Source organism: Cydia fagiglandana, chromosome 10 (assembly GCF_963556715.1).
Source record: "Cydia fagiglandana chromosome 10, ilCydFagi1.1, whole genome shotgun sequence".
Lineage (NCBI taxonomy): Eukaryota > Metazoa > Arthropoda > Insecta > Lepidoptera > Tortricidae > Cydia > Cydia fagiglandana.
The window spans coordinates 13,108,226-13,131,654 of NC_085941.1; the positions used below are offsets into that span (position 1 = coordinate 13,108,226).

General features: G+C 36.7%; 1 protein-coding gene across 1 annotated transcript; it reads right to left on the reverse strand.

Annotated features, from left to right (window-relative positions):
* Positions 1 to 13: 13 nt before the first annotated feature.
* LOC134667914 (uncharacterized) lies at positions 14 to 10,765 on the reverse strand. Its single transcript, XM_063525330.1, has 7 exons — positions 10,630 to 10,765; positions 10,231 to 10,310; positions 9,135 to 9,292; positions 3,852 to 3,923; positions 2,008 to 2,146; positions 1,415 to 1,533; positions 14 to 175 (listed from the first exon to the last, which is right to left on the reverse strand). Exons 1-7 carry the CDS (start codon positions 10,680 to 10,682, stop codon positions 32 to 34), a joined length of 765 nt encoding a protein of 254 aa, XP_063381400.1. The 5' UTR covers positions 10,683 to 10,765; the 3' UTR covers positions 14 to 31.
* Between the last annotated feature and the right edge of the window lie 12,664 nt (positions 10,766 to 23,429).

Here is a 23,429-nt window from a genome sequence, read left to right on the forward strand (position 1 = left end):
TGAGTATCGTGCCGGGCGGCACGGCCGCGGGTCAGGATGTCTTGGCGGTGCCGGAGTTACCCTTTATGAAGATTGTACTGGCGTTCGATTGTTGGGTCCCAAATATGCTAATGTCCGAGAAAGACCCGCTTGTTACTGAACAAGCGTCGTCTAGCAGCATCTCCGAACGTAAACCCTGGAAAAGTAAATTAAAGGTAAATAACAAGGAGTGTAGAGTGTAGTCTATTCCACACGGATCTTAAAATAATGCAGACAATAAACCAAGGAACTCGATGCTGCGATGAGTTAGAACATGTTATATCTATGGAATTATGCAATTGGCCGAAAATTATGTAGTTTTTCCGTTTACACACACACCTATACTCATTATTCTGAACCGAACCTACTGACGTCTTTTTTTACTGTTCTTCGTGTCCATTTTAAAGTTAGTTTTTAGGGTTCCGTACCCAAAGGGTTAAACAGGGCCCTATTACTAAAAGACTCTGCTGTCCGTCCGTCCGTCTGTCACCAGGCTGTATCTCACGAACCGTGATAGCTAGATAGTTGAAATTTTCACAGATGATGTATTTCTGTTGCCGCTAAAACAATAAATACTAAAAACAGAATAAAATAAAGATTTAAGTGGGGCTCCCATACAACAAACGTGATTTTCCGAAGTTAAGCAACGTCGGGCGGAGTCAGTACTTGGATGGGTGACGGTTTTTTTTTGCCTTTTTTTGCATTATGGTACGGAACCCTTCGTGCGCGAGTACGACTCGCACTTGCCCGGTTTTTAATTTATTTTACAATGTGTGTAAACTGCCAAATATAGAATAAATTGGCTACAGTCATAAAAGTAGGTTGTACGGGAAACTTGTATCATTTCTTAAAATTACAATTCGCACTAATAAAAGATAACACACTCATAGCTCGCATGGTAAGGAAAGTAGTAGGTATTAAGTAATTAATGAACCAGATTTACTCTCCAATACGGTCTTCCACAGGTAAAAAGTTGTGAACGGAAATGACCCAGTCAGAATTGATTTTCTTTATCGCAACCACTACGCTTGGATTGGCTTATCAACTCCCACCGTTACGATATTGCGTCGAAATAAAAGTTACATCTGCCTCCCACTATCGCGATATCGCTGCACAGTATTTCATAGAAAATGTAACCTCTAGCCGCCCATACGTAAAAGCTCGTCAAGCAAAATGAAATTTTATTATGTCAACACAAAGTTCAAATTAGAATGGAACAGTAGGCGTTTTTATAGGTCTATGGGCGGGGCTAGAGGATAACAAAAATCAAACGTCTGCAAGTTGGAGTGATATGGCAAAAGTAGTGGGAGTTGAACAATCTAGATAAAAAAGAATTTGTATTAATGATGTGTAATATTATGATTGTATAAAATAAAAAGAATAAAATCATACTTACTTCAGAAAAATATTCGTATTCTTTTTCAAAAGACAGTATAAAGACGCAAAATATAGCAGTCAACACGTAACTACACATGGAAGTGACCACAAGACAGGCGTGCACCCCGCGCGTTCCACCTGCAAACCAAGTAAAATTTAAATTAGTAATGTTCATAAAAAAGATATACAGGGTGGCTAAAAAATAACCGCATTCCCGTGGCCAGGTAGCTTTTGGGATTATACTGAGAAACATTTACTATGGGACCAACTCCGAAATCGCGAAAAAAAAATGGATCGCGAAAAAACCGGGAATGCAGTTATTTTTTACCCACCGTACATATGTTTGAGCTTGGGAGTCGTTAAAATACGTAAGAACTTCATGAAACGTACAGAATCATTAGCAAAACTGCCTCTATTAGAGCTGATTTAGACGGCGCGCGAACTCGCATGCGATTTTAGTTACATTGCGGACTGTTGATTACGTCCAATTCAACCGACCGATCAAAAACCACAGTCCGCAATGTAAATAAAACTCGCATGCGAGTTCTCGCATCGTCTAAACGAGCCCTTAAGTTATCATCGTTGATTACTGGTTATAACTTATAAACATACCTTTAGGTAGAACGGAGACGAGTGTGCCGAATATCGCCATAACAAGTAAAACGAGGAAGCTCACGTTGGCAAGGTATTGTCGGAGAGTCGTCAGACCCTTGTCGTAGTATAACGTCGAGAGGTATGTCGTGATCAGGCTCTGAAAAGAAAAGCAACGAAGGTAGATATAGTTTGGCTTAAATGGTTTTCTCACTTGAGCTAGAATGGTGATTCATTGTTATGCTAGGTGATCATCCCCCAAAAAGGGCCTCGTGCAAAAACCCAAACAGATAATATTATTTCATTTAGCAGAAAAGATAAGGGCAAATATCTGTGAGGCTCTGCAATGATTACCTATGCTTATGGCTGCCGCTGGTTTTGCTTATGGGATGCCTAGCTCATTTTCTCGTGATTTCGGGGTTAGTCGACGTGCTAAATTTATTCACATCGCCATGGGATATGAGTAAGGGTTGAAAAAACACCCTGTATATATTGATTATCGCTGATAGTTAAAACAATCGCGCAATATATTTATCACACGACCGTGGCATATTATATTACTTAAAAATCTAATACGGTTTTTTTAAGAGCCCTTCAACGTGCACACTAGCGCCACTGCTAAATAATCGTGATTATTTAAATTTAACGACAGATATTTAAAAATGGGGGCCGCTACGGACTGTATTGTGTATTTAAGTACCTTTTGAATACATCAAACTAGGTTTTATATTGCTGGATTCGTCGATCTAGGAACTCTAAAGTCTTAGAGTTCCTAGATCGACGAATCCAGCAATATAAAAACTAGTTTGATGTATTCAAAAGGTACTTAAATACACAATACAGTCCGTAGCGGCCCCCATTTTTAAATATCTGTCGTTAAATTTAAATAATCACGATTATTTAGCAGTGGCGCTAGTGTGCACGTTGAAGGGCTCTTAACATAATTACGATTACCAACGATTGGCGCAATCGGCCCTTATAATAGAACATTGTTTGTTTATAACTTGTAATACCATTCTATTATGTATTATATATTAAGAGAAATAACAGTAATAACAGAGTTCTTACAGGGGATCAGCCGCTTGACCATGTAGGCCAATGGGTCAGTCAAATTACTTTGCACGCGATAAAAAATATGCTGTGATTAGTCGGACGGTGTAAACGTGACATAACAGAGCAATGGCATGGACTTAGCCATAGAAAAAAAATAGACGTTGCAATGAAGTTTAGACCTTATAATTATGAGGGATAAAGTTGGTGTTCTTTTATAAAGTATAAAAGAAATTCTCATCCAATGGTGTTGCTTCATAGTAGTGTCGGATCTCATTCAAAACTAACTTTGGTGGATGGATGTTATTTTGATGGAAAGTTTGCTTAAATCGTAGTGTCAATCAGTGTTGGCCGAAACGTTAATGCAATTGAAATGTTGGCCATTAACCATTATAAATTGAACCTTAAACCGTAACGGACGATTACAGTTTATTAGGTACGATTCAATTTATAATGGTTAATGGCCAACATTTTCAATTGCATTAACGTTTCGGCCAACACTGGTGTCAATAAACCTAGCAATTAGGTTGGCAACTGCCAAATACTTATAGATGGCGTCAGCAAAGGTTTCCCCTGTTTCTAGTTTTGTTCTATTGAATTTGGCTTTAAAAAATTGTAACTCTTAGTTGGATTAACATGGAAACCTATACTAGTACTTTCTATAAAAAAAACTTCGTCCGTCCAACCCCATTGAAATCTGGCCTTAGATTAAATGCAAACACATAAATGTTTAGTTACATACCTTAATTGTTTACTTTTATTTAAATATCTAAAGATACAGAGTATAATAATAAGTAGATAAAGCAATAACTAACCTGCATCCATATGTACAACGTGCCGAATCCGCATATAAAAATACTCAGCGCCGTCAGGCCATAACTATCAACCTGGAACACAAAATAATTAATTTTTTCTACTCGGGTACTTTTATCTGTCATTTACATAGTCACGAACGAACATATAAGGGCGTACATTATTAATACTCCTTAAAAGTCTATTGCCCAAAAAAGCACTTGTATCGTTTTAGAGACATTACGATACGGTAAGCTAGTGCAGGGTAGCAGGTGGCACATACCGGTACATTGCTATCAACGTGACAAACGATTATACGGTTTTTATTAAAAAAGAAACAAATTTGTACTGAGTTCATTGCTACCAACATAATTTTATTTATTTATTTTTATTTTATTGATCAAATAAGTAACACAGCATTACAGTATAAAACCAAGGCACTGTGAAACTACAAAGTAAAAGAAAACACAAAGAAAAACAATACACATAAGAAATTAAATTAACTAAACATTAGATTTGGGCGACGACGTAACGGCGTGGCTCCGTAGCGTCGTCTGACTCGGCGTAGGGTTCGGCAGGTTGCCCCGGAACCGCCGAAACACCACACCCTTCGGCCAGAAGTCCGCGCTTGCGATGGTGTCCTGCAGCGACCGCGGCACGCGCACCACAAATGAACTGAAGTGCACATAGTGACGCGACTGTAGCTGGTGCACCCTCAGCGTGAAGCCAGTCTTCCGGCGGACGTAATAAAAAATAATAAAAAATACTTTTATACCCTACAGCACCACGACCCTGGTGCGGTGCGGTAGTGTGTAACGGCTTTAAAAAAAAACATAACCATAGACATTACTCGTTTGTTTCTCGTTTCCCGCCTTTCCCGGTAATTTCTTGTTCTTTGAGTACTTTGCGTTACTATTTGTTTTGCGTTCATAAAAAGTGTTGAAAATGGACAAAGAGGACTACATTGTTTCTACACCTGAAGAAATATCCGCTGCAGCACAAGTAGCGACCGAAAATTTGTTGCCTAAGTACTAAATCTCAGCACCTATGCGACAAATCTTATGAGAAGTGGCATGGCGTGGAGATTGGAGCACAAAACTTCGTCATTCTCTGAAAACGTCTTTGGTGTATTTTCAAAGACTAATTGGAAGCACCGGATCAGATCTATCTTTTAAGCAAGGTTGGTATATGTTATAAAATTTTTTGATACACATTTTTAGGGTACACAGTACAACGAGCTATATTTATGTACATTTTATATTTTTGCATTGAAACTGAATATTATTTAATTCTCCTTTTTCTTGTTACAGGTTGCAGTAATATTTGGTATTATGGGTGCTTCTCGCAGACAAGACCTACATACATATAGTATAATACCTACTATCCAAAATTTACATTGACATTTTCATAAATAAAATTTTATTTATATTTTTTTGTATTTTATTTAATATTGCCTACTCATAGAAAAAGCATTGTATGCAACGTTGTATAAGTAGTCAAAAAATGCTCATGGTGTATTTATTAACAATGTTCGCCTTCGGCTCACATTGTTACCCACGCCACTCACATTTTTTGACCCCTCTTATAAAACTGTTGCATAAAATACTATAATAACACAACTTTTAACATCGCGAAACCGTCTATTTCAGCGCTATATGTAGGTAATTATGTAGACTAAATTTAACCATAAAAAGTGTAAGGTAAACCTTTGGCAGCCTTATTCCAATAGTTGACAGCCCGTATGCCACCTTCTTTTGCCTTGAACGGGGTTGGCCGGTCGAAGTATGTATTTAGCAGATTACGCCAGCTTAACTTGCCCTGTGTTTTTTTAATGCAATATTATGCTACCTCCTTTAAGCCAAATCTCATTGAACAAAAATAGAGAAAGGGTCAAGCTATGATGGCGCCATCTATGCATCCTTTGACAGTTGCCAACCCCAAAGATAGAAAGTTATATTAGGTGAGTATTGAGACAGTGTTCATGACTGGGACATTTACTATATACTTATATATATATGGATGGATAATGATCAAAATTGATCGGTTCATCTTTTACATTTCGTGCCGCATACGTTTCGAATACCTATACAACGCAAGCAATGTACCGCCAGCCGAGCCGGAGCGGCTACCGCGAAAACCGAAATTCGCAAATTGCGGGGATCTTCCTCTTTTACTCCAACGAAGGCGTAATTAGAGTGACAGAGAAAAATCCCCGCAATTTGCGAACTTCGATTTTCGCGGTTATAGCCCGGAGACGTTGGCGCATACGCGTTGTTAAAATTATGTGAATAGCCTTAGCATTTCAGTCGAGGAAAGAAAGTCGATAGATCTTAAATATCTTAATTAGCGGTTGTTTTTTGATCCAATCGAGATGTTTGAGATTCGAGATATATTCAGATACTTATACCTAATAACATTGGTCGCGTGTCGCGTGTTATGAAGGCTATTACGAGCACGTGAAGTTTACTGCGAAGCTAAGATGTTCCGTTATTCATTTCATACCATTGAAGCATATACGCGACTCTCATGCAAAACAGTTATTTCCGTTTTTAATTTACTTGAAGGAGGAGGTTTCATCAGAGATATTTGGTTTTTAGGGTTCCGAATTTTATAGCTGTTTTTCTCGTGGACCGATTGTATTTATGTTTTTTTTAAGGCAGGCAGAATAGTGGAAAGTTATAATTCGATAGATGCCGGGAAATTATCTTCAAAGTAACAATATTTGAATAAAGAAAACTATATAAAAAATTGATGTTTTTTTCCAAGCATTAGAACTTATTAGTGCTGAAATAAAATAATACCAAGATAAGTACATACATAATATTTATTTAAGTAGGTTTAGCAAAAAGCACTTTGTCAAGAACAAACATTATCTTAAACTAGTTATCAGAGCAATTTATTGATGCAATTATGATTGGCCTATTAATTACTACACGAGTACCTATGGTGAAACGGAAATTATTTATTACTTAATACTTATACCAATTTTCCAACATAATTGGCGAATACATGATACATCATAATTGTATTAATTACAGTAGGTACTATATATATCCGTCCGTAATATAATGAGATAAATGGCGGACTTATCGCCATAAGGCATTTTCTACCAGTCAATCGCTAGGCCAAAGTTTCGATTTACGCAGATACTTTTCCATCTCACTTTTTACTGATAGTAGATGATAATAATAATTTACTGCTAATAGTAAACTTATTGTTTAGCACAGCGGTCGGCAACCAGCGGCCCGCGGGCTGCACGCGGCCCGCCAACCTGTCGCTTGCGGCCCGCGAGCCTCCCTGGCTATTTTGTTTGTATGTAATACTGACGAACGACAATGTCTGCTAAAGTCACATATATTACCAAAGTGCGGTACGCGTCATCTTCGGTAACTACTATGTGGCCCTTGGCTGTGTGACAGTAATGTGGGCGAAAGTATTGTAGTGTAAGTGTAAAACACATTCTAAAAGGATTATAGATTAAATTCTAGTTAGCGACATAGCATTATGATACACACCTAGTAAACCCCGATGTACGGAAACCATATAATTTACTTAGGTAGCAGTTAGATACGTACCCTACTCTTAAATAAACAAATGTCCGTTTATACTATACTGCAAAACGTAATTCAAGACCAAAATATATGTCAAACGCGAGTGAATTGCCTTTAAAAAACCCGTAGGGGTCGGATCAAAATCAAAGTAATTAGTCCGACTCACGCTTGACTACATATTTCTAATAGGTTTTCCTGTCATCTATAAGTAAAGATCTATTTTATGTATTTTTTTTAATTTTAGACCGAGTAGTTTCAGGGATAAAGGAGGGGGAATGGTCATTTTTTGCCTATTTTCTTGAATTACTTTTAAACTGTTTATTTTAAAATTATAAAAAAAATATATTTGTGAATTGAGCTCTGTCATTTGATATATAACACGATATATTTTGAAAAACTTTATTTTTTATTTATCTCATTTACCCCCCAAAATTGGCCCCCATGTTTAAAATTCATTTATTTACGTTACATGTCCGTCTTTGGGTCACAAACTTACATATGTGTACCAAATTTCAACTTAATTGGTCCAGTAGTTTCGGAGAAAACAGGCTGTGACAGACGGACAGACAGACAGACAGACAGACGCACGAGTGATCCTATAAGGGTTCCATTTTTTCCTTTTGAGGTACGGAACCCTAATAAGACAATGTTGCCACTGCAATAATTCGTTTGTAAAATAGTATAGTATGAATTATCTCAGGTGATTTTTTCGGGCTCGGACCCTTATCGCAGTGGTTATAATGCTTACTGCTAATAGCCCCGACGTAAGTAACGGGAACAAGCCCGTTTAAAAAGCAAATTTACCGTTCTAATTATATGGTTCAGATTCATGAATTAGCCCATTCGAAGATAACACGTTTTTGCTATCTCCAAAAACAAGACCTCCCTGATTGTTCTCTGAACAAGCTATCATATGAATTTGAACCTTAATACTATCACGATAGTTGCTTTTTAAACGACATGGCTGCTTTGGCACGTGCTGTAGACCGCTCTTAAAAGAAACAAAGGCTTTTGTTTAACGGATTAGCACCCGAACTCGAAAAAATCACCTGAGATATATAATTCATACTATAAATGGGTTTCGAATAAACTGTTACATAAATTTGAACCTTAATACTATGACAATAGATGCTTATTAAAGACATTGTTGCTTTAACACGTGCCATCAAGACGGGAGCTGACGCTCTTCATAAAAGAAACAAAGGCGTTTCTTTAACAGATTAGAGCCCGAGCCAAGAAATCATTTCATAAAATTCATACTATAGCACAAAGAGCAACACTCTTAACTGAACATTAGTAGACCTTACCTTATTATCTCTTAACAATAAGGTTTACGAATTCTCAGTTAAAGGCTCATACGCACTTGTTATTAAACTATGGCCGCTTTTAGGCCTTTTGAGCTGTACAGTTGCCATCAGATATATCAGAGTGGCCAAGGTGTTCACAATATCTGAACACGCGCTCTAACGCCTTGACAATAGAGGCGTGTACAGATATTTGTGAGGGCCTTGGCCACTCCGATATATCTGATGACGACTTTTCTATGACTGCACTGCAACGAGCGGGCTAAAGCTCTCCTCCGAACCAAACGCCGCGTCGTGCGGTGTTCGTATGATCATTCGCCACTGCATAATAATAAAAACAAAATTGCGGCACGCCGGCGCGATTTAAACCGCAAGTGCGTATGTGCCTTTATTCTGTAGGTAGACTATGAGTAATGTAAATATGACATAATTAAATATGAATGTTAGTTACCTTCAATAAAAATAGAAACAGATAAACCAGGAAGCCCAACGACAGGAGAGAGGCCGAGAGGGTAGATATCTTATTTGCAAAGGAAGTCACGTTTGGGTTGGGTGTTAGTGAGCCTAGTATGTGGATCTGCCGGTAACGGTCATAGATGATTTTGCCAGCTGAAAAAAAATGGTTAGCACACAAACATGATGGAATTAATAGTAGGTAATGATATTTTGTAAGGTAAAGCCTCTTAATATGATTTGGAAGGTGTTCAAAATGATCTTGATGCAACTTTATTGTTAAGAGTGTGTCAAGGAAATTTTGAACACCTCGCTCGCTTAGCAACTTCTGCTTCAGTTCATTGTTTGTTAATAATTTATATGAGTTATGGGCTATTCATAAATTACGTCATTTCAAATTAGGGGGGGAGGGTCTGGACATTGGATGATGGTAGCATGACTTAGGAGGAAACGGGGTCATTCGAAGCATGATTTTTGGATGATTTTGGGGGGGGGGGGTCAAAAATCGACAAAAATAGATGACGTAATTTATGGACAGCCCCTGAGGCTAAAAATAACTAGGTTTATGATAAAGCTCAAAAAATAGGCCAAAGGCCAACATGCTTTTATTTTATTTTTATTATTGGAATCTATAGTATCCCTTGATATAAACATATTGAGCAGGCTCTTACTGTAAAACTAAATTATTGTGAAATTATTGAATGAATTCTAAACAAGTAATAATAGTTATACTTTTGGGTCAATGGATTTTAGAATGTAATTCAGCAATTTTTTTTCTATCATAATATAGTTTTTAAAGTGTTATTGAACAAAAACTTACACCCATTAAATAACTTGTGTTGAATACAAATTAATATAATGTATTGTTAAGTGAAAGGTTAGCTAACATTGAAAACATTTTCATAATATATGCAAGTTATAATTGAAGACCTTGAACACAATAACACACACACAACCATTACCAAAGTTAACCAAAGAGTTTCCAACCCACTTAAATTTTATTGCAATTGCAAAGTATGACTCAGTTGTAATGGAATGCAATGGTTAAGTAACATATTTCGTCAACTTTTACATAACACAAACATGCCTCTTACCTATAGCCCCGCTGGCCACATAGAGTAACGCAAATCCTGCGTCTAAGGAACTTGTATCTTTCGTAATCTGGGAACAAAGTCTGCAAAGAAATTTTAAAATTAAGCAAAATATGGGCACAAGTATAAAAGTCTAAACTAATACACAACAGGTGAAAGTATTAAGTAAAGAAATTAGGCAGTTGGTAATAATAACATTATTTGGCCTTATTATTAATTTGTAGCAAACCGTAAAACTAATTTATGTTCTGCTATTACTCGAAATACGTAAAGAATAAAAGTACTTAACATTCCATTGAAGACTATTAAAGAAAAAAAAACATCGCACATTCACTTCTGGTATAAATTATTGTTTCTTCGCAAATTTGTAGTGGTACAAGATGAAATATTGATTATACTTACGACAAAATGTATGTAGTAGCTAAAATTACCAGCCCACATCTAAAATACAACATATTATGCAAAAAAATAAGGAACAGAATTGAGTCACTAATATTTACTATAACTAGAACTGAGAAAATAATGTCTGTCAATGTCAGTTTAGTTCTGTTTGCCAAATGAGTTCGGATACGCAATACACAAGTTTATATCATTTAATGTAAGTACAGAGCAAAGAATAATAATATAATACTGGTACAGAGGGGCTACCGCGAAAACCGAAATTCGCAAATTGCAGAGATCTTTCTCTTTTACTCCAAAGAAGGCGTAATAAGAGTGACACAGAAAAATGCCTGCAATTTGTGAACTTCGATTTTAGCGGTTTTAGCCCAGACCAGTGAGTATTATATTCTTTGGTACAGACTGTGTCTGGCTCATTATAGCAAACGATCTTTGAGCAATCGACTTGTTTGATTTACAATTCAACCGTCAACAACAACAGTTCACTATTTTCATTTCTTACTGATATTCTGTGAAATGTTAATTGATAGGGGCATCTTATCGGTTAAGGTTTGTTTTTCTAAGAGTAAATTATCCATTTATTTAAATCCAACTACTACTACTATTAAACTAATGCTATTCCAAATTCCAACCCAGATAAACTTAACATAATTATTAGAATTTTAGCAGGATAAGGGAAATCTGTTCATACTTAAACTTTTCTGTAGGGATGTACCGACTAGTCGCCGACTAGTCGGGAAAGCCGACTATCCGGCCACATTTGTAGTCGGCGATTAGTCGGCGACTAGTCGGCAAAAATGGCCGATTAGTCGGCACTTTATTAGTTACAGAAAAACAGAGAAAAAAGAAATCAGCAGTCAATATTTACCACATGTTTTATGTCTATTTTACTAAAATACCTATTCAAGCTGCAAACGAAAACTTTTGTCCATAAATAATTGACCGTTTGATCGTTATCGTATGTTGGTAGGCTGGTTTTTTCCTCTACAGGTCGAACTCAACTGATTCTCGTGTAATTTCATGGGCAAGTTCGATAGTAAAATAATTTTATTATTAATCAGTTTTTGTTTTTTTTTATGGTGGAGCCATGGGGAACTATTACAATGTAATTGCAAAATATAGAGACTTAGACAGGGCACGTTGCTCGCAAAGACGCTGACCACAGGGGATAGTTTCTTAACTGGCGAGTACGTACGGGAAATATAGCCTTGGAAATACTCCTACAAGCTGTACTGACGGTCTGCTCAGGTTCGCAAAATAAAAGAAAGACAGAAATTGAACGAGGATTCTTGTGATAGGTCTTTGAACCTGTAGAGAACACCTTTTAGTCAAGCTAATATGATGAATAGCGCAATCAAAGGAGCAAAACTATTGTTTTTCACCAGAACTTATACGAAACTAATGATCTGGCCGACTAGCCGACTAGTCGGCCGACTAATCGGCCTTTCGAGCGCCGATTAGTTGGCTAGTCGGCCAAATCAATAGTCGGTACATCACTACTTTTCTGTAACATACATTTTTGTTCTATATATAGGTAGTTCTTAACGGGCTACCCGAGGTTTCTATCGATTTTTAACAATAGTAGAAGAGCCGGCCGCAAATTTTCTAACCGACTTGATACCACGATGAAATGCACAATGGTTTCCCATAAAAGTGATGCTAAGTCCGAATTCGATAGTCTGCCACGGCGGAACTTGCCGAAAGTACGAAAAAGAAGGCCACTTCCGGTGCGAAAAAAGGGGGCTGATTTAACCCATCTGATACCGAAATAATAGTTATGGCAGCAGTTAGAAATTTACATGTAGACACATAAAAGCGAAGTCTGCCAGTATTTTTTTTGCCGGAAGTGCTTGGCAGACGCTCTCAAAGGTGGCCACCGGGACCCCTAATTTAACCCATCTGATACCACCATGAAACCAATTCCAGTCGGTAGGTATGAACCCTCATGTCAGGAATATATAAGTCTGCCAAGGCTTTTCCTGCCGAAACACCTTGGCAGACGAGATTATGTAAGCAAGGTCGGCATCGGTTACCCTACACTAACCCATCTGATACCACCATGAAACCAATTCCAGTCGGTAGGTACGAACCCCCATTTTAGGAATATATAAGTCTGCCAAGGTTTTTCCTGCCGAAACACCTTGGCAGACGAGATTATAAACAAGATGACCATCGGTTACCGTACACTAACCCATCTGATACCGCCATGAAACCAATTCCAGTCGGTAGGTATGAACCCTCATTTCAGGAATATATAAGTCTGCCAAGGCTTTTCCTGCCGTAACACCACGGCAGACGAGATTATGTAAGCAAGGTCGGCATCGGTTACCCTACACTAACCCATCTGATACCACCATGAAACCAATTCCAGTCGGTAGGTATGAACCCCCATTTTAGAAATATATAAGTCTGCCAAGGTTTTTCCTGCCGAAACACCTTGGCAGACGAGATTATAAGCAAGATGACCATCGGTTACCGTACACTAACCCATCTGATACCACCATGAAACCAATTCTAGTCGGTAGGTATGAACCCTCATTTCAGGAATTTATAAGTCTGCCAAGGCCTTTCCTGCCGAAACACCTTGACAGACGAGATTATGTAAGCAGCATCCACATACGAGGGATCCGTATTTTGGGATTATACAGATTACGGACATTATTAATAGCTGTAGGCTTATTTATTACTTTATGCTTATACATATTTGTATATTATTATGTTATTAATAAAATATATTTATAATTTATTAAACCTACACTTAATACATTGGGAATTCATTACCTGCTTACGGCAGTAGTAGGGATAAGTGGGTGAGTTCTGGCTCACTGAGCCAGGCCAACAGTCCCTCCCCCTTTTTTCCTTTGTTGAGGCCCTGCAACCTTGCCTTGAACCCAAACTAATGTCATTGTAGCTCGAATCTAACCTAATTTATTTTTATTGCTTTTAGAATATTTCAATTATCTACTTTTGCAAAGTTAAATGTTGAAATCTCTATTTCGAAAAATGGAATTTTAATGTGACTTTAACACGTTCACTGCGTTACGGGGGCTTTAAGCCCCATACGATGCCATCATTCAGTGCGAAGTTAAATTTATTTTAGAAGTTAAAAGGGGGAGGGGAGGGTGCACACATTTTACCACCTTGGAAGTGTCTCTCGCGCAAACTATTCAGTTTAGAAATAAATGATATTAGAAACCTCAATATCATAAGCGATAAGACCGCCTGTTGTTACCTCTATTGTCTTTGTTTATGTTATTGTCCATTTATTGTAAACTAAGTGTATGTGAGGCGTGCAATAAAGAGTATTGTATTGTATTGTATCATTTTTGAAGACCTATCCATAGATACCCCACACGTATGGGTTTAATGAAAAAGACATTTTAAGTTTCAGTTCTAAGTATGGGGGACCCCCAAAATTTATTGTTTTTTTTTCTATTTTTGTGTTGAAATCTTAATGCGGTTCACAGAATACATCTACTTACCAAGTTTCAACAGTTCTTATAGTTTCGGAAAAAAGTGGCTGTGACATACGGACGGACAGACAGACAGACATGACGAATCTATAAGGGTTCCGTTTTTTGCCATTTGGCTACGGAACCCTAAAAAGGAGGTATTAATTCGGTTTTTTAATGTTTGATATCTCCGTTATTTCGGGATCGATTTTGAAATTTTTTTTTTTAGTTGAGTTGTAACTTGTAAGTATATACATACAGATTGGTTCCGTCTTTGTCAAAACCCAGTTCTGATGGTGAGATTTATGAGGAATCGAGGGCACTCTTCAAATCTTGTAAGGGTGGTTCACGTTTGTATGGGAAAAATTCAAACTCTAGCTAGAAGAAGCGGCACCCCCTCATTTTGTTACACTTATTAGGTTGACAAAATACGCCAAGTTTGTAATCTTACAATCTTAACTACAAGGGGGTGCTCAAAACACTTTGAAATTTTTAAAATTGTATGAAATAAAAAAAAAATAAGTTACTATTTTTTTGATTTTTATGTAAGTAGTAGTTTTCACATTATTTGAAAGTGTGATTTAAAAAGATATTATTTTGAAAGAAAATATTTTTCTACTTCAAAACTTAAACATCACATGTGCAAATAGTGTGAAACCAGATATTTAAATAAAATTCTGAATCATAAATACTCTTTTTGTTGGGTTTCAAACAACATACAAAATTTCAACGTGGTTAAGCACCCCCTTGTATAGTTCGTTTTTTTTAGCATTAGAAAGAACTTGCAAGAAGGTAAGCGATCTTAGCATGTCTTTTAATTGAAAAACGCTTTTCAAAATTCAAAAACTATTACTTATGAAAGCAGACGAATATAAATGATCGTACTAGATTAATAATTGTTACATACACTCGCGTGCAAAAGTATTGCATCACTTTGCATTTTTTCAACTGCACCCAATAATTTTGTAAACTGGTTATTTTCCATTAATTATTTTAATGGGATCATGTCCCTTGAAGTTTTTAGCTTTACGAAAAGTTAAAAAACATGGAAAACGGCCCAGTATTTTTCAAATTATCGGCATTTTCCCGATTTGTGAGCGGTTTCGCGTTATCACGCGCACGAGTTGCGCTACCCTTGATCCCTATAAAACGGGGGGTAGGGGAGGGGTTGTTATCAGTCACTTATCAAAAGTTGACCGGTACACATCTCCGCATATTTTCCCGTGAAGAAGACCTGTGAAAAATGGAAACCACTGAAGCTGAAGTCCGCCAAGTCGTCCAGCTCCTGCAAGAGGGGCGTAGCCAACGTTCAGTAGCTGCCACGCTGAATTTAAGTCAATCTACAGTTTGCTGAGTTTACCAGAGGTTCCAACGGACTGAATCCTTTACTACAAGACCAAGAAGCGGCCGCAAAAAGTGTACATCAGAGAGGAACGACCGCTTCATTGTCACAACATCTCTCCGAGATCGACACCTGCCAAGCGTTGCCATCCAGCAGCGTCTGCGTGAGATACGAGGAGTGGCTGCCAGTGAGTGGACAATAAGAAGAAGACTCAAGAAAGTGAACTTGACACCCAGGAGGCCTGCAACAGGGCCCAGATTGCTGGCGCGACACCGTACAGCCCGAAGATAGTTTGCAGAAAATCATATGGACTGGACCATTGAGCAATGGACCCCAGTTCTCTTCTCGGACGAGTGCAGAATATGTTTGAATGGATGTGACCGAAGAGGAAGAGTCTACAGAAGGCCAGAAGAACGGTTCGCCCAATGTTGCTTCTCCGAAAGGGTCGCCTATGGCGGTGGATCCGTGATGTTCTGGGGCGGCGTTTCCTACGACGCGGGAACAGAGCTGGTTTTCGTGCCTGGCGGGGGCCGTGGCGGTGGATTGACCGCTGCAAAATACATCACTGACATCCTGGAGGAACATGTTGTTCCTTATGCCGGTATTTTTGATGAGGGGTTCATCCTAATGCAGGATAATGCCCGTGTCATACCGCTAGGGCCACCGCAGCCTACCTTCTCGAAGTGGGCATCGACACCATGGACTGGCCAGCGATGAGCGCGAACCTTAACCCCATTGAACACGTGTGGGACTACCTGAAAAGGAGGATTCGGAAGCGGAATCCTGCCCCGGCCAATGTTGAGGAGCTGAAGGGAGCCTTGCTGGAGGAGTGGGACGCTATTCCACAAGATTTCATTAGAAAATTAATTAGGTCTATGAAAAACCGCTTGATTTGTATGAGGAGGGCTAGGGGTGGCAACACCAGGTATTAATTTAATAATAATAATTTATTTTGTATTAAATAAATGACTTTTATGCTTAACTTTCCTAAATTTATTTCTCGACCATTATGTCGCTACTTTCAGTTTCTGATTTTTTTTAGTCTTTAGATTTGAAATTTCATTAAATTTCCCAATTTTCTAATGCGTTAGATTATAAGCTTTCAGTTGATACCAAAATTTTCAGAATCGGCTCTAGAATTACAAAAATATTGGGTGCGGACGAAAAAATGCAAAGTGATGCAATACTTTTGCACGCGAGTGTATTTGCCGTAACTTATTTTTAAAATGTGTTTTTCAATTAAAAGACACATCAAGATTGTTTACCTAATTTCTAATGCTAAAAAAAACGAAGTATAGTTGAGATAAATTAAGAAACTTGGTGTATTTTATCAACATAATAAGTGTAACAAAATACGGGTGCCCCTTAGGAAAAAAAATGTTTTTTGAACCACCCTAACATATAGTGATACTGGTGTATTTTAAACAAACCAAGCATTTACATTCAGAATTGTGACATTTGATGAAGTGAAACTGCTGATGATGATCAGAATGGAACTCTTCAATGACGCATAGCTCATGTTTGGGGATTTGTCCTCTTCGTTATGTTTGTTAAGCACGTTAGATTTTTAAGTCATATTATCGTGAAGCTCAAGTTCTGATGATGGGATCCATAAGGAATCGAGGGAACTCTACAAATCTTAATGGCATTGTATAGTGACTCTTGTATTTTCATCAGGCAAACAAGGATTTACAAATACAAATACAAATACTTTATTTATAACGCCAAGTTACATGTCATGATGGTTTTACATTTTAATTGGTAGGTACATCCAGTCAATAGGTAGGTACATTCATTTTAATATTTACACATTCGATAAAAAATAATAATAATAATTGGTACATTTGATTTATAATATACAGTATACTTATGCTATCATAAGTTATATTTATATGTTAGGGAGCTCAAAGAACTCGTCTATGGAATAAAATGTATGTCTAAGAAGCCACTTTCGCAATCTTGACTTAAAGGCCACCGCAGAAGCCGCAGTATTTTTTATTTCGTCCGGCAGTCTGTTGTACACTGACGGGCCGACGACGTACAGTGGCATTTGATGAAGATGAAGACTAGAATGACATTAAGAACAGTGGCATTTGATGAAGTGGTATTGCTGATGGTGATCAGAACGGAACTCCTCGACGACTTGTCTTTTTCTAATTGATTGTTAAGCAAGTTAAGTACCCCACTGGCAAAACAGGCAAGATTTTGAATTCGACTTCTACCTGAACCTGGACCCGGACGCGGACCCGGACTCGAGATCGCGAATTTGGACACGGACCCGTTTTCTATTTGGTTGGTGTAAATGGAGTTGGTGAATTTTTTGATTAATTCGGGCGAAAACTGGAAGGTTAGGTATCATAAAATGTTCATGAAGAGAAATTGTAAGAGATGGTATCATTACGAACAACTGTGGAAAATACTGTTTAGTTACTCTTTATTTATTTATTTTATTTTATTTATTTTATTTTGTAAGGAGTACCAACAGCTGCAAAAACATTATATAGATTTAGGTAACAATACAAAGCCAATTACAGGTACTCACAGATAGAAATGAAGTAGACAATATATCAAATTTTGCGCGCAATTTCACACATGCTATCACGTTTTATACATTTACAATAGCAAAATTTTTATTTAAAAATAGCAAAATCAAATTGCATGATTTCATTCGTTTTCTCCACTGTACACAGAATAAGTAATGATATTTAGACTAGACAAAAAAAAATCAAAATCGCTCTCCTTCTTGATGCGACTGGCAAATGATATTTCTTTTTGGCAACCGGGTTTTTTAACCTAATTAGACCCCGCTGAATCCGAATTTGTCGGTTGCTCGATCGAAATCTTGACCGGAAGTGAGATATTTGACATTAAAGGTCCGTTTTTTTCGTTTTTCGTAAATAACTCTTAAACGGTGGTGCATAGCAAAAAATATTCTATTACATAAGTAATATGCATAAAATTGCCTACAAGAAAGATTCAGTACAATTTTTCGCTAGGATCAATATTAAAAGAGATTTTAACGCGGGAAATTTAATTATAATCACTTCTAAGGTCCCGTTTTTTAGGTTTTCGTAAATAACTCATAAACGGTGGCCAATATCAAAAAATGTTATTAGACGTTAATTGACAGCATAGACAGAGGTACTCTATACTCCATTCTTATTCATTTTAACATCCCCAAAAAACTAGTTGCCATAATTACTGCAGCAACCAAAGAGAGCAGAATGCGAGTCAGAGTAGGGGGTGAGCTGTCTGAAGAATTCACGGTTATGACCGGCCTAAAGCAAGGGGATGCCCTATCGCCTGTGCTCTTCAATCTAGCCCTAGAATATGTTGTCCGGAAAGTTTTAGTGTTGGACATAGGGGTAGAGCTTAACGGCAGGCACAAGGTGGTGGGGTACGCAGATGACCTGGCTTTATTAGGGGAGAGCCGTGAACAGGTAGCGGAGGCAGCTAGTGTCCTGGAACGAGAGGCCTCTAGTTTAGGTCTCAGGATCAACCAGGCAAAAACTGAATACCTCCACATGAAACGTTACAAGAATACACGCATCCAGCGTGATAGTCTTCATGTTGGGGGTACTGTCTACCGTGGAGTTGAGAAGTTTCGGTACCTGGGATGCACTATTACCGACACAAACACCAGAGAGGAGGAGATCAACATACGCATCCAAAACGCCCTGCGGTGCAGTGCAGCCCTCCACAAAGTGTTGGTGTCCAGGCTTCTCAGCAAACATACAAAGTTACGGATATATAAAACCGTTATACGGCCTATCCTAATGTATGGCTGTGAGGCCTGGTCCCTAACACTAAAAGAAGAAGGTCAGCTCCTGGTAGCAGAGAGAAAAGTTTTTCGCAAGATCCTGGGACCTATTCAGAGAAATGACGGCACCTGGAGGATCCGGAAAAATGCCGAGATCGAGGAGTTAGTGGCCGAACCCAATATCATCGGCGAAACGAAAGCGCACAGACTTCGCTGGCTCGGTCACCTACTCAGAATGGGAGAGGATCGGGCTGTCAAGAAGGCGTTCTCGGGACGACCGACTGGTAGCCGTCCAGTGGGTCGGCCCAGGTATCGCTGGGAAGACAGTGTGGCGGCGGATCTGCTTCAGCTTCGCGTCAGGGGTGTGTAATGTTTAATATAATTATAAAAAAACTATCATACATTTGTTATAACGCCATTTCATATATTATTGTATGTTATAATGTAATTTTTATCATACGTTTCCTTTAATATATTGTGATTTCATCTAAATTGTCATAATATAATGCCTAATGTGATATAATTTTCAAATATTATAAAGACATGTTTTATAATAACATTTGTTATATTATATTATTGAATAACGTAATACTTCATACAATTTTATCAAGTATAAATACATATATTGTATAACCTTTTGTGTCATATTTCATTTACTGATAACGTAAAGTTTTACATACTTTTTATAACTAGTACGCAAGCCTACTGCTTTTGCTAGCTATTTTAACCTAGGGAGGTCACAGTTCTAACCTAACCTAACCAATTTTTTCACGTTTTTCGTTCTGCGGGGGCCGCAGTTCAAACCTAACCTAAACCACTTTTTTGTTAGAGTATTTTATTCTACAGAGGGTCAAAGTTCTAACCTAACCTAACCCTCCTTTTGTTAGGTAGTTATTCGTTTATACATAAATAGTCGCAGTTCCAACCTAACCTAACCCATTTATGTCATGCAACTATTATGCCATACAAATAATTATGTGATGTCACTTGTTATAACAAATAATACACTTTAGAGTATTTAATCATTATGACAATGTATATTAGGGGAAGTGTAAATATACCTTATGATCATTATATCAATAATAACATTATGTATACCGTTAATTAGGTATTACGGTAGTATGCCATTTATTACGTTATTCCAAATAACGATATATCAAACTATAATATATGAAAAGTAATTATAACAAATGTAATGCACCCTCGCGTCAGTAACTGGCAGGATGTTGCGCAGGATCGGGACAGGTGGCACGCTCTCGTTTCGGAGGCCAAGATTCTCTTTGGATCGCTGAGCCAAAATAGTTAGTTAGTTAGACGTTAATAATCTACACAAAATTTTAAACAAAAAAGATTCAGTACACTTTTTGCAGGGATCAATATTTAAAAAGATAATAAAGAGGGAAAGTTAATTATATTAAATTCTAAGGTTCCTTGTTTTTATTTTTTCGTTAATAATTTGAAAAGTATGACTCATAGCAAAAAAAATCTTATACATAAATAATAAACGTAAAATTTCCTACAAGAAACATGCAGAACACTTTTCGCTAGGATCAATATTTAAAAAGACAAAGCAGCGGGTAAGTTAATTATAATCAATTTTAAAGTCCCTTTTTAGTTTTTTGTAAATAACTCGTAAACGGTGTCCCATAGCGAAATAGGTTTTTAAGAATAAATTATCTACATAAAATTTCCTCCAAAAAACATCTAGAACACTTTTCTCTAGGATCAATATTTCAAGCGATATTAAAGGAAGAAAATTAATTACAATCAGTTCACAGGTCACTTTTTTTTAGTTTTTCGTAAATAACTCGTAAACGGTGGCCCGTTGCAAAACAATATTCTACATAAATATTAAACATAAAATTGTCCACAAAAAAGGTTCTGTACACTTTTTCGCTACGATCAATATTTAAAGAGGTATTAAAGGGGGTAAGTTAATTATAATCAATTTCCAGGTCCCTATTTTTAGGTTTACGTGTAAATAGGTAAAGAACTATTTTATTTTATTTTATTTTCAAAATTTTGACCCAGTAGTTTCGGAGATAAAGGGGGGGGGGGTATTTTTTTGTATTTTAATGTTTTATTTTGGGGAAGGGGGCTTTATCTCCGAAACTACTGGGTCTAAAATTTTGAAAAGATACACAGAATAGAATCTATAGATGACAGGAAAACCTATTAGAATTATGCAGTCAAGCGCGAGTCGGACATTACTTATAGTTTTTGAACCGATCCCTACAGGTTTTTTAAAGGCAATTCACTCGCGTTTCACATATATAAAATACACTTAAAAATTGGGTAATGTACGGAACCTTTACAACGCGAGTCCGACTCGCGCTTGGCCGGTTTTTATTCATTTTGAGGTACGGAACCCTAAAAAGAGAACATTAAGAACTTATTTTGCTATGAGCCTTATTTTACGAGTCATTTGCGAAATCCTAAAAATAGGGACCTGGAAATTGATTATAATTAACTTACCCCCTTTAATATCTCTTTAAATATTGATCGTAGCGAAAAAGTGTACAGAACCTTTTTTGTGGACAATTTTATGTTTAATATTTATGTAGAATATTGTTTTGCAACGGGCCACCGTTTACGAGTTATTTACGAAAAACTAAAAAAAAGTGACCTGTGAACTGATTGTAATTAATTTTCTTCCTTTAATATCGCTTGAAATATTGATCCTAGAGAAAAGTGTTCTAGATGTTTTTTAGAGGAAATTTTATGTAGATAATTTATTCTTAAAAACCTATTTCGCTATGGGACACCGTTTACGAGTTATTTACAAAAAACTAAAAAGGGACTTTAAAATTGAATATAAATAACTTACCCGCTGCTTTGTCTTTTTAAATATTGATCCTAGCGAAAAGTCTCACAGTGTTTCGTCTAGAACAAGCTAGGTGGACAAAATTATTTTTTTGTGTTTTTGGGTAGTATTATGGTTAGTATTGCTTAATTAAATATAATTTACTAAAAATTTTAAAATACCATGAGAAAAAGTAAAAAAATAAAAATAAAATATATATTTAAAATAATTATATATTTTTTTGCAAATAAATTATTAACACAATAATAAACAAAATTTTACAGTTCATTAGATACATTATTTTCATAGTATTTACTTTAAAATATACAAAAAAATAAAAATGTAATATAGAAAATTAATTAAAATTTAACTTATTATTAATAATTAATCTGCTAATTATTAATAACTTATAATCTGTTCTAACTCATGTATTATATCAGAATAATAATTGTTTTCCTTGTTTTGCGTAAGTTTTTTAAAGTTCTTCTGAAGGATATAACACGCTTGTACCTTTTGCATGGGGCAAATAATGATATGATGAATATTTATGATAATCAGCCTTCATTGACCACATTTTAGTCTGCTTGTAAGTTTGTATTTGTCGATTTTGACTCAATATAATATGCTAATGCCTCATTAACACTTAGCTGCCTAGAATTCATTGAAGTACCTACTGCTGTCGTAAGAACAAGACTACGTTGGCTTATTTGGACTTTCTCTAATATTTTTTAACATTTTTGCCGTGTTCTATTTGCTGCCGATCACGAATCAATCGGGATTTCGGCAGCAGTTAAAAAATAGGTACGTAATTGTACCAGATCTTTAACTCAGCGTTTTTTCCGTTTTAAAAGGGGAACTTTTGAAGTTTAATTTGGGTCTTCCTGCAGAATTAACATTTTCAGACGACGTTGATGCATTTGGTCTAGTTATGTACACTCGTAATTCTATATTTTGGCCATCCATACCACTTTTAAACTTTTCCACAAATTGCTTCTTTAAATCTTGACGCACTATTCCACTTGGTATTCAGTTTTGATGAATAACTGGTTAAAATATTTTTTAACCGTCTCTCAGACTCTTCTTTGAAAACTCGTAACTCATATTTTACCAATATAAACTGATAAAGGTGGAAATTTTCGTCGTTTTTCCCCTTATTTGTCTATTCTTCAAAAACTCCTTCCTTAAAATAGAGAAAACGTGTTCTGCAAAAAAAATGAAAAAAAAATGTTATGCAAATTTCTGCAAAATGAAATATACACCATCATAAAATAGAATTATGCAAGTAAATAATATCAAAAATCTAGACCGGTGTCAAGCGGTGTCAAGTATTTGCTAGTCTATCAAAGTTCTAAAATGAAGAAAATCTCACCACGTTTTTAAGTGCATATTTATTGCTCTATACGAGCATTATTACAACTGATATGAACATGTTTTTATGAAAAATAT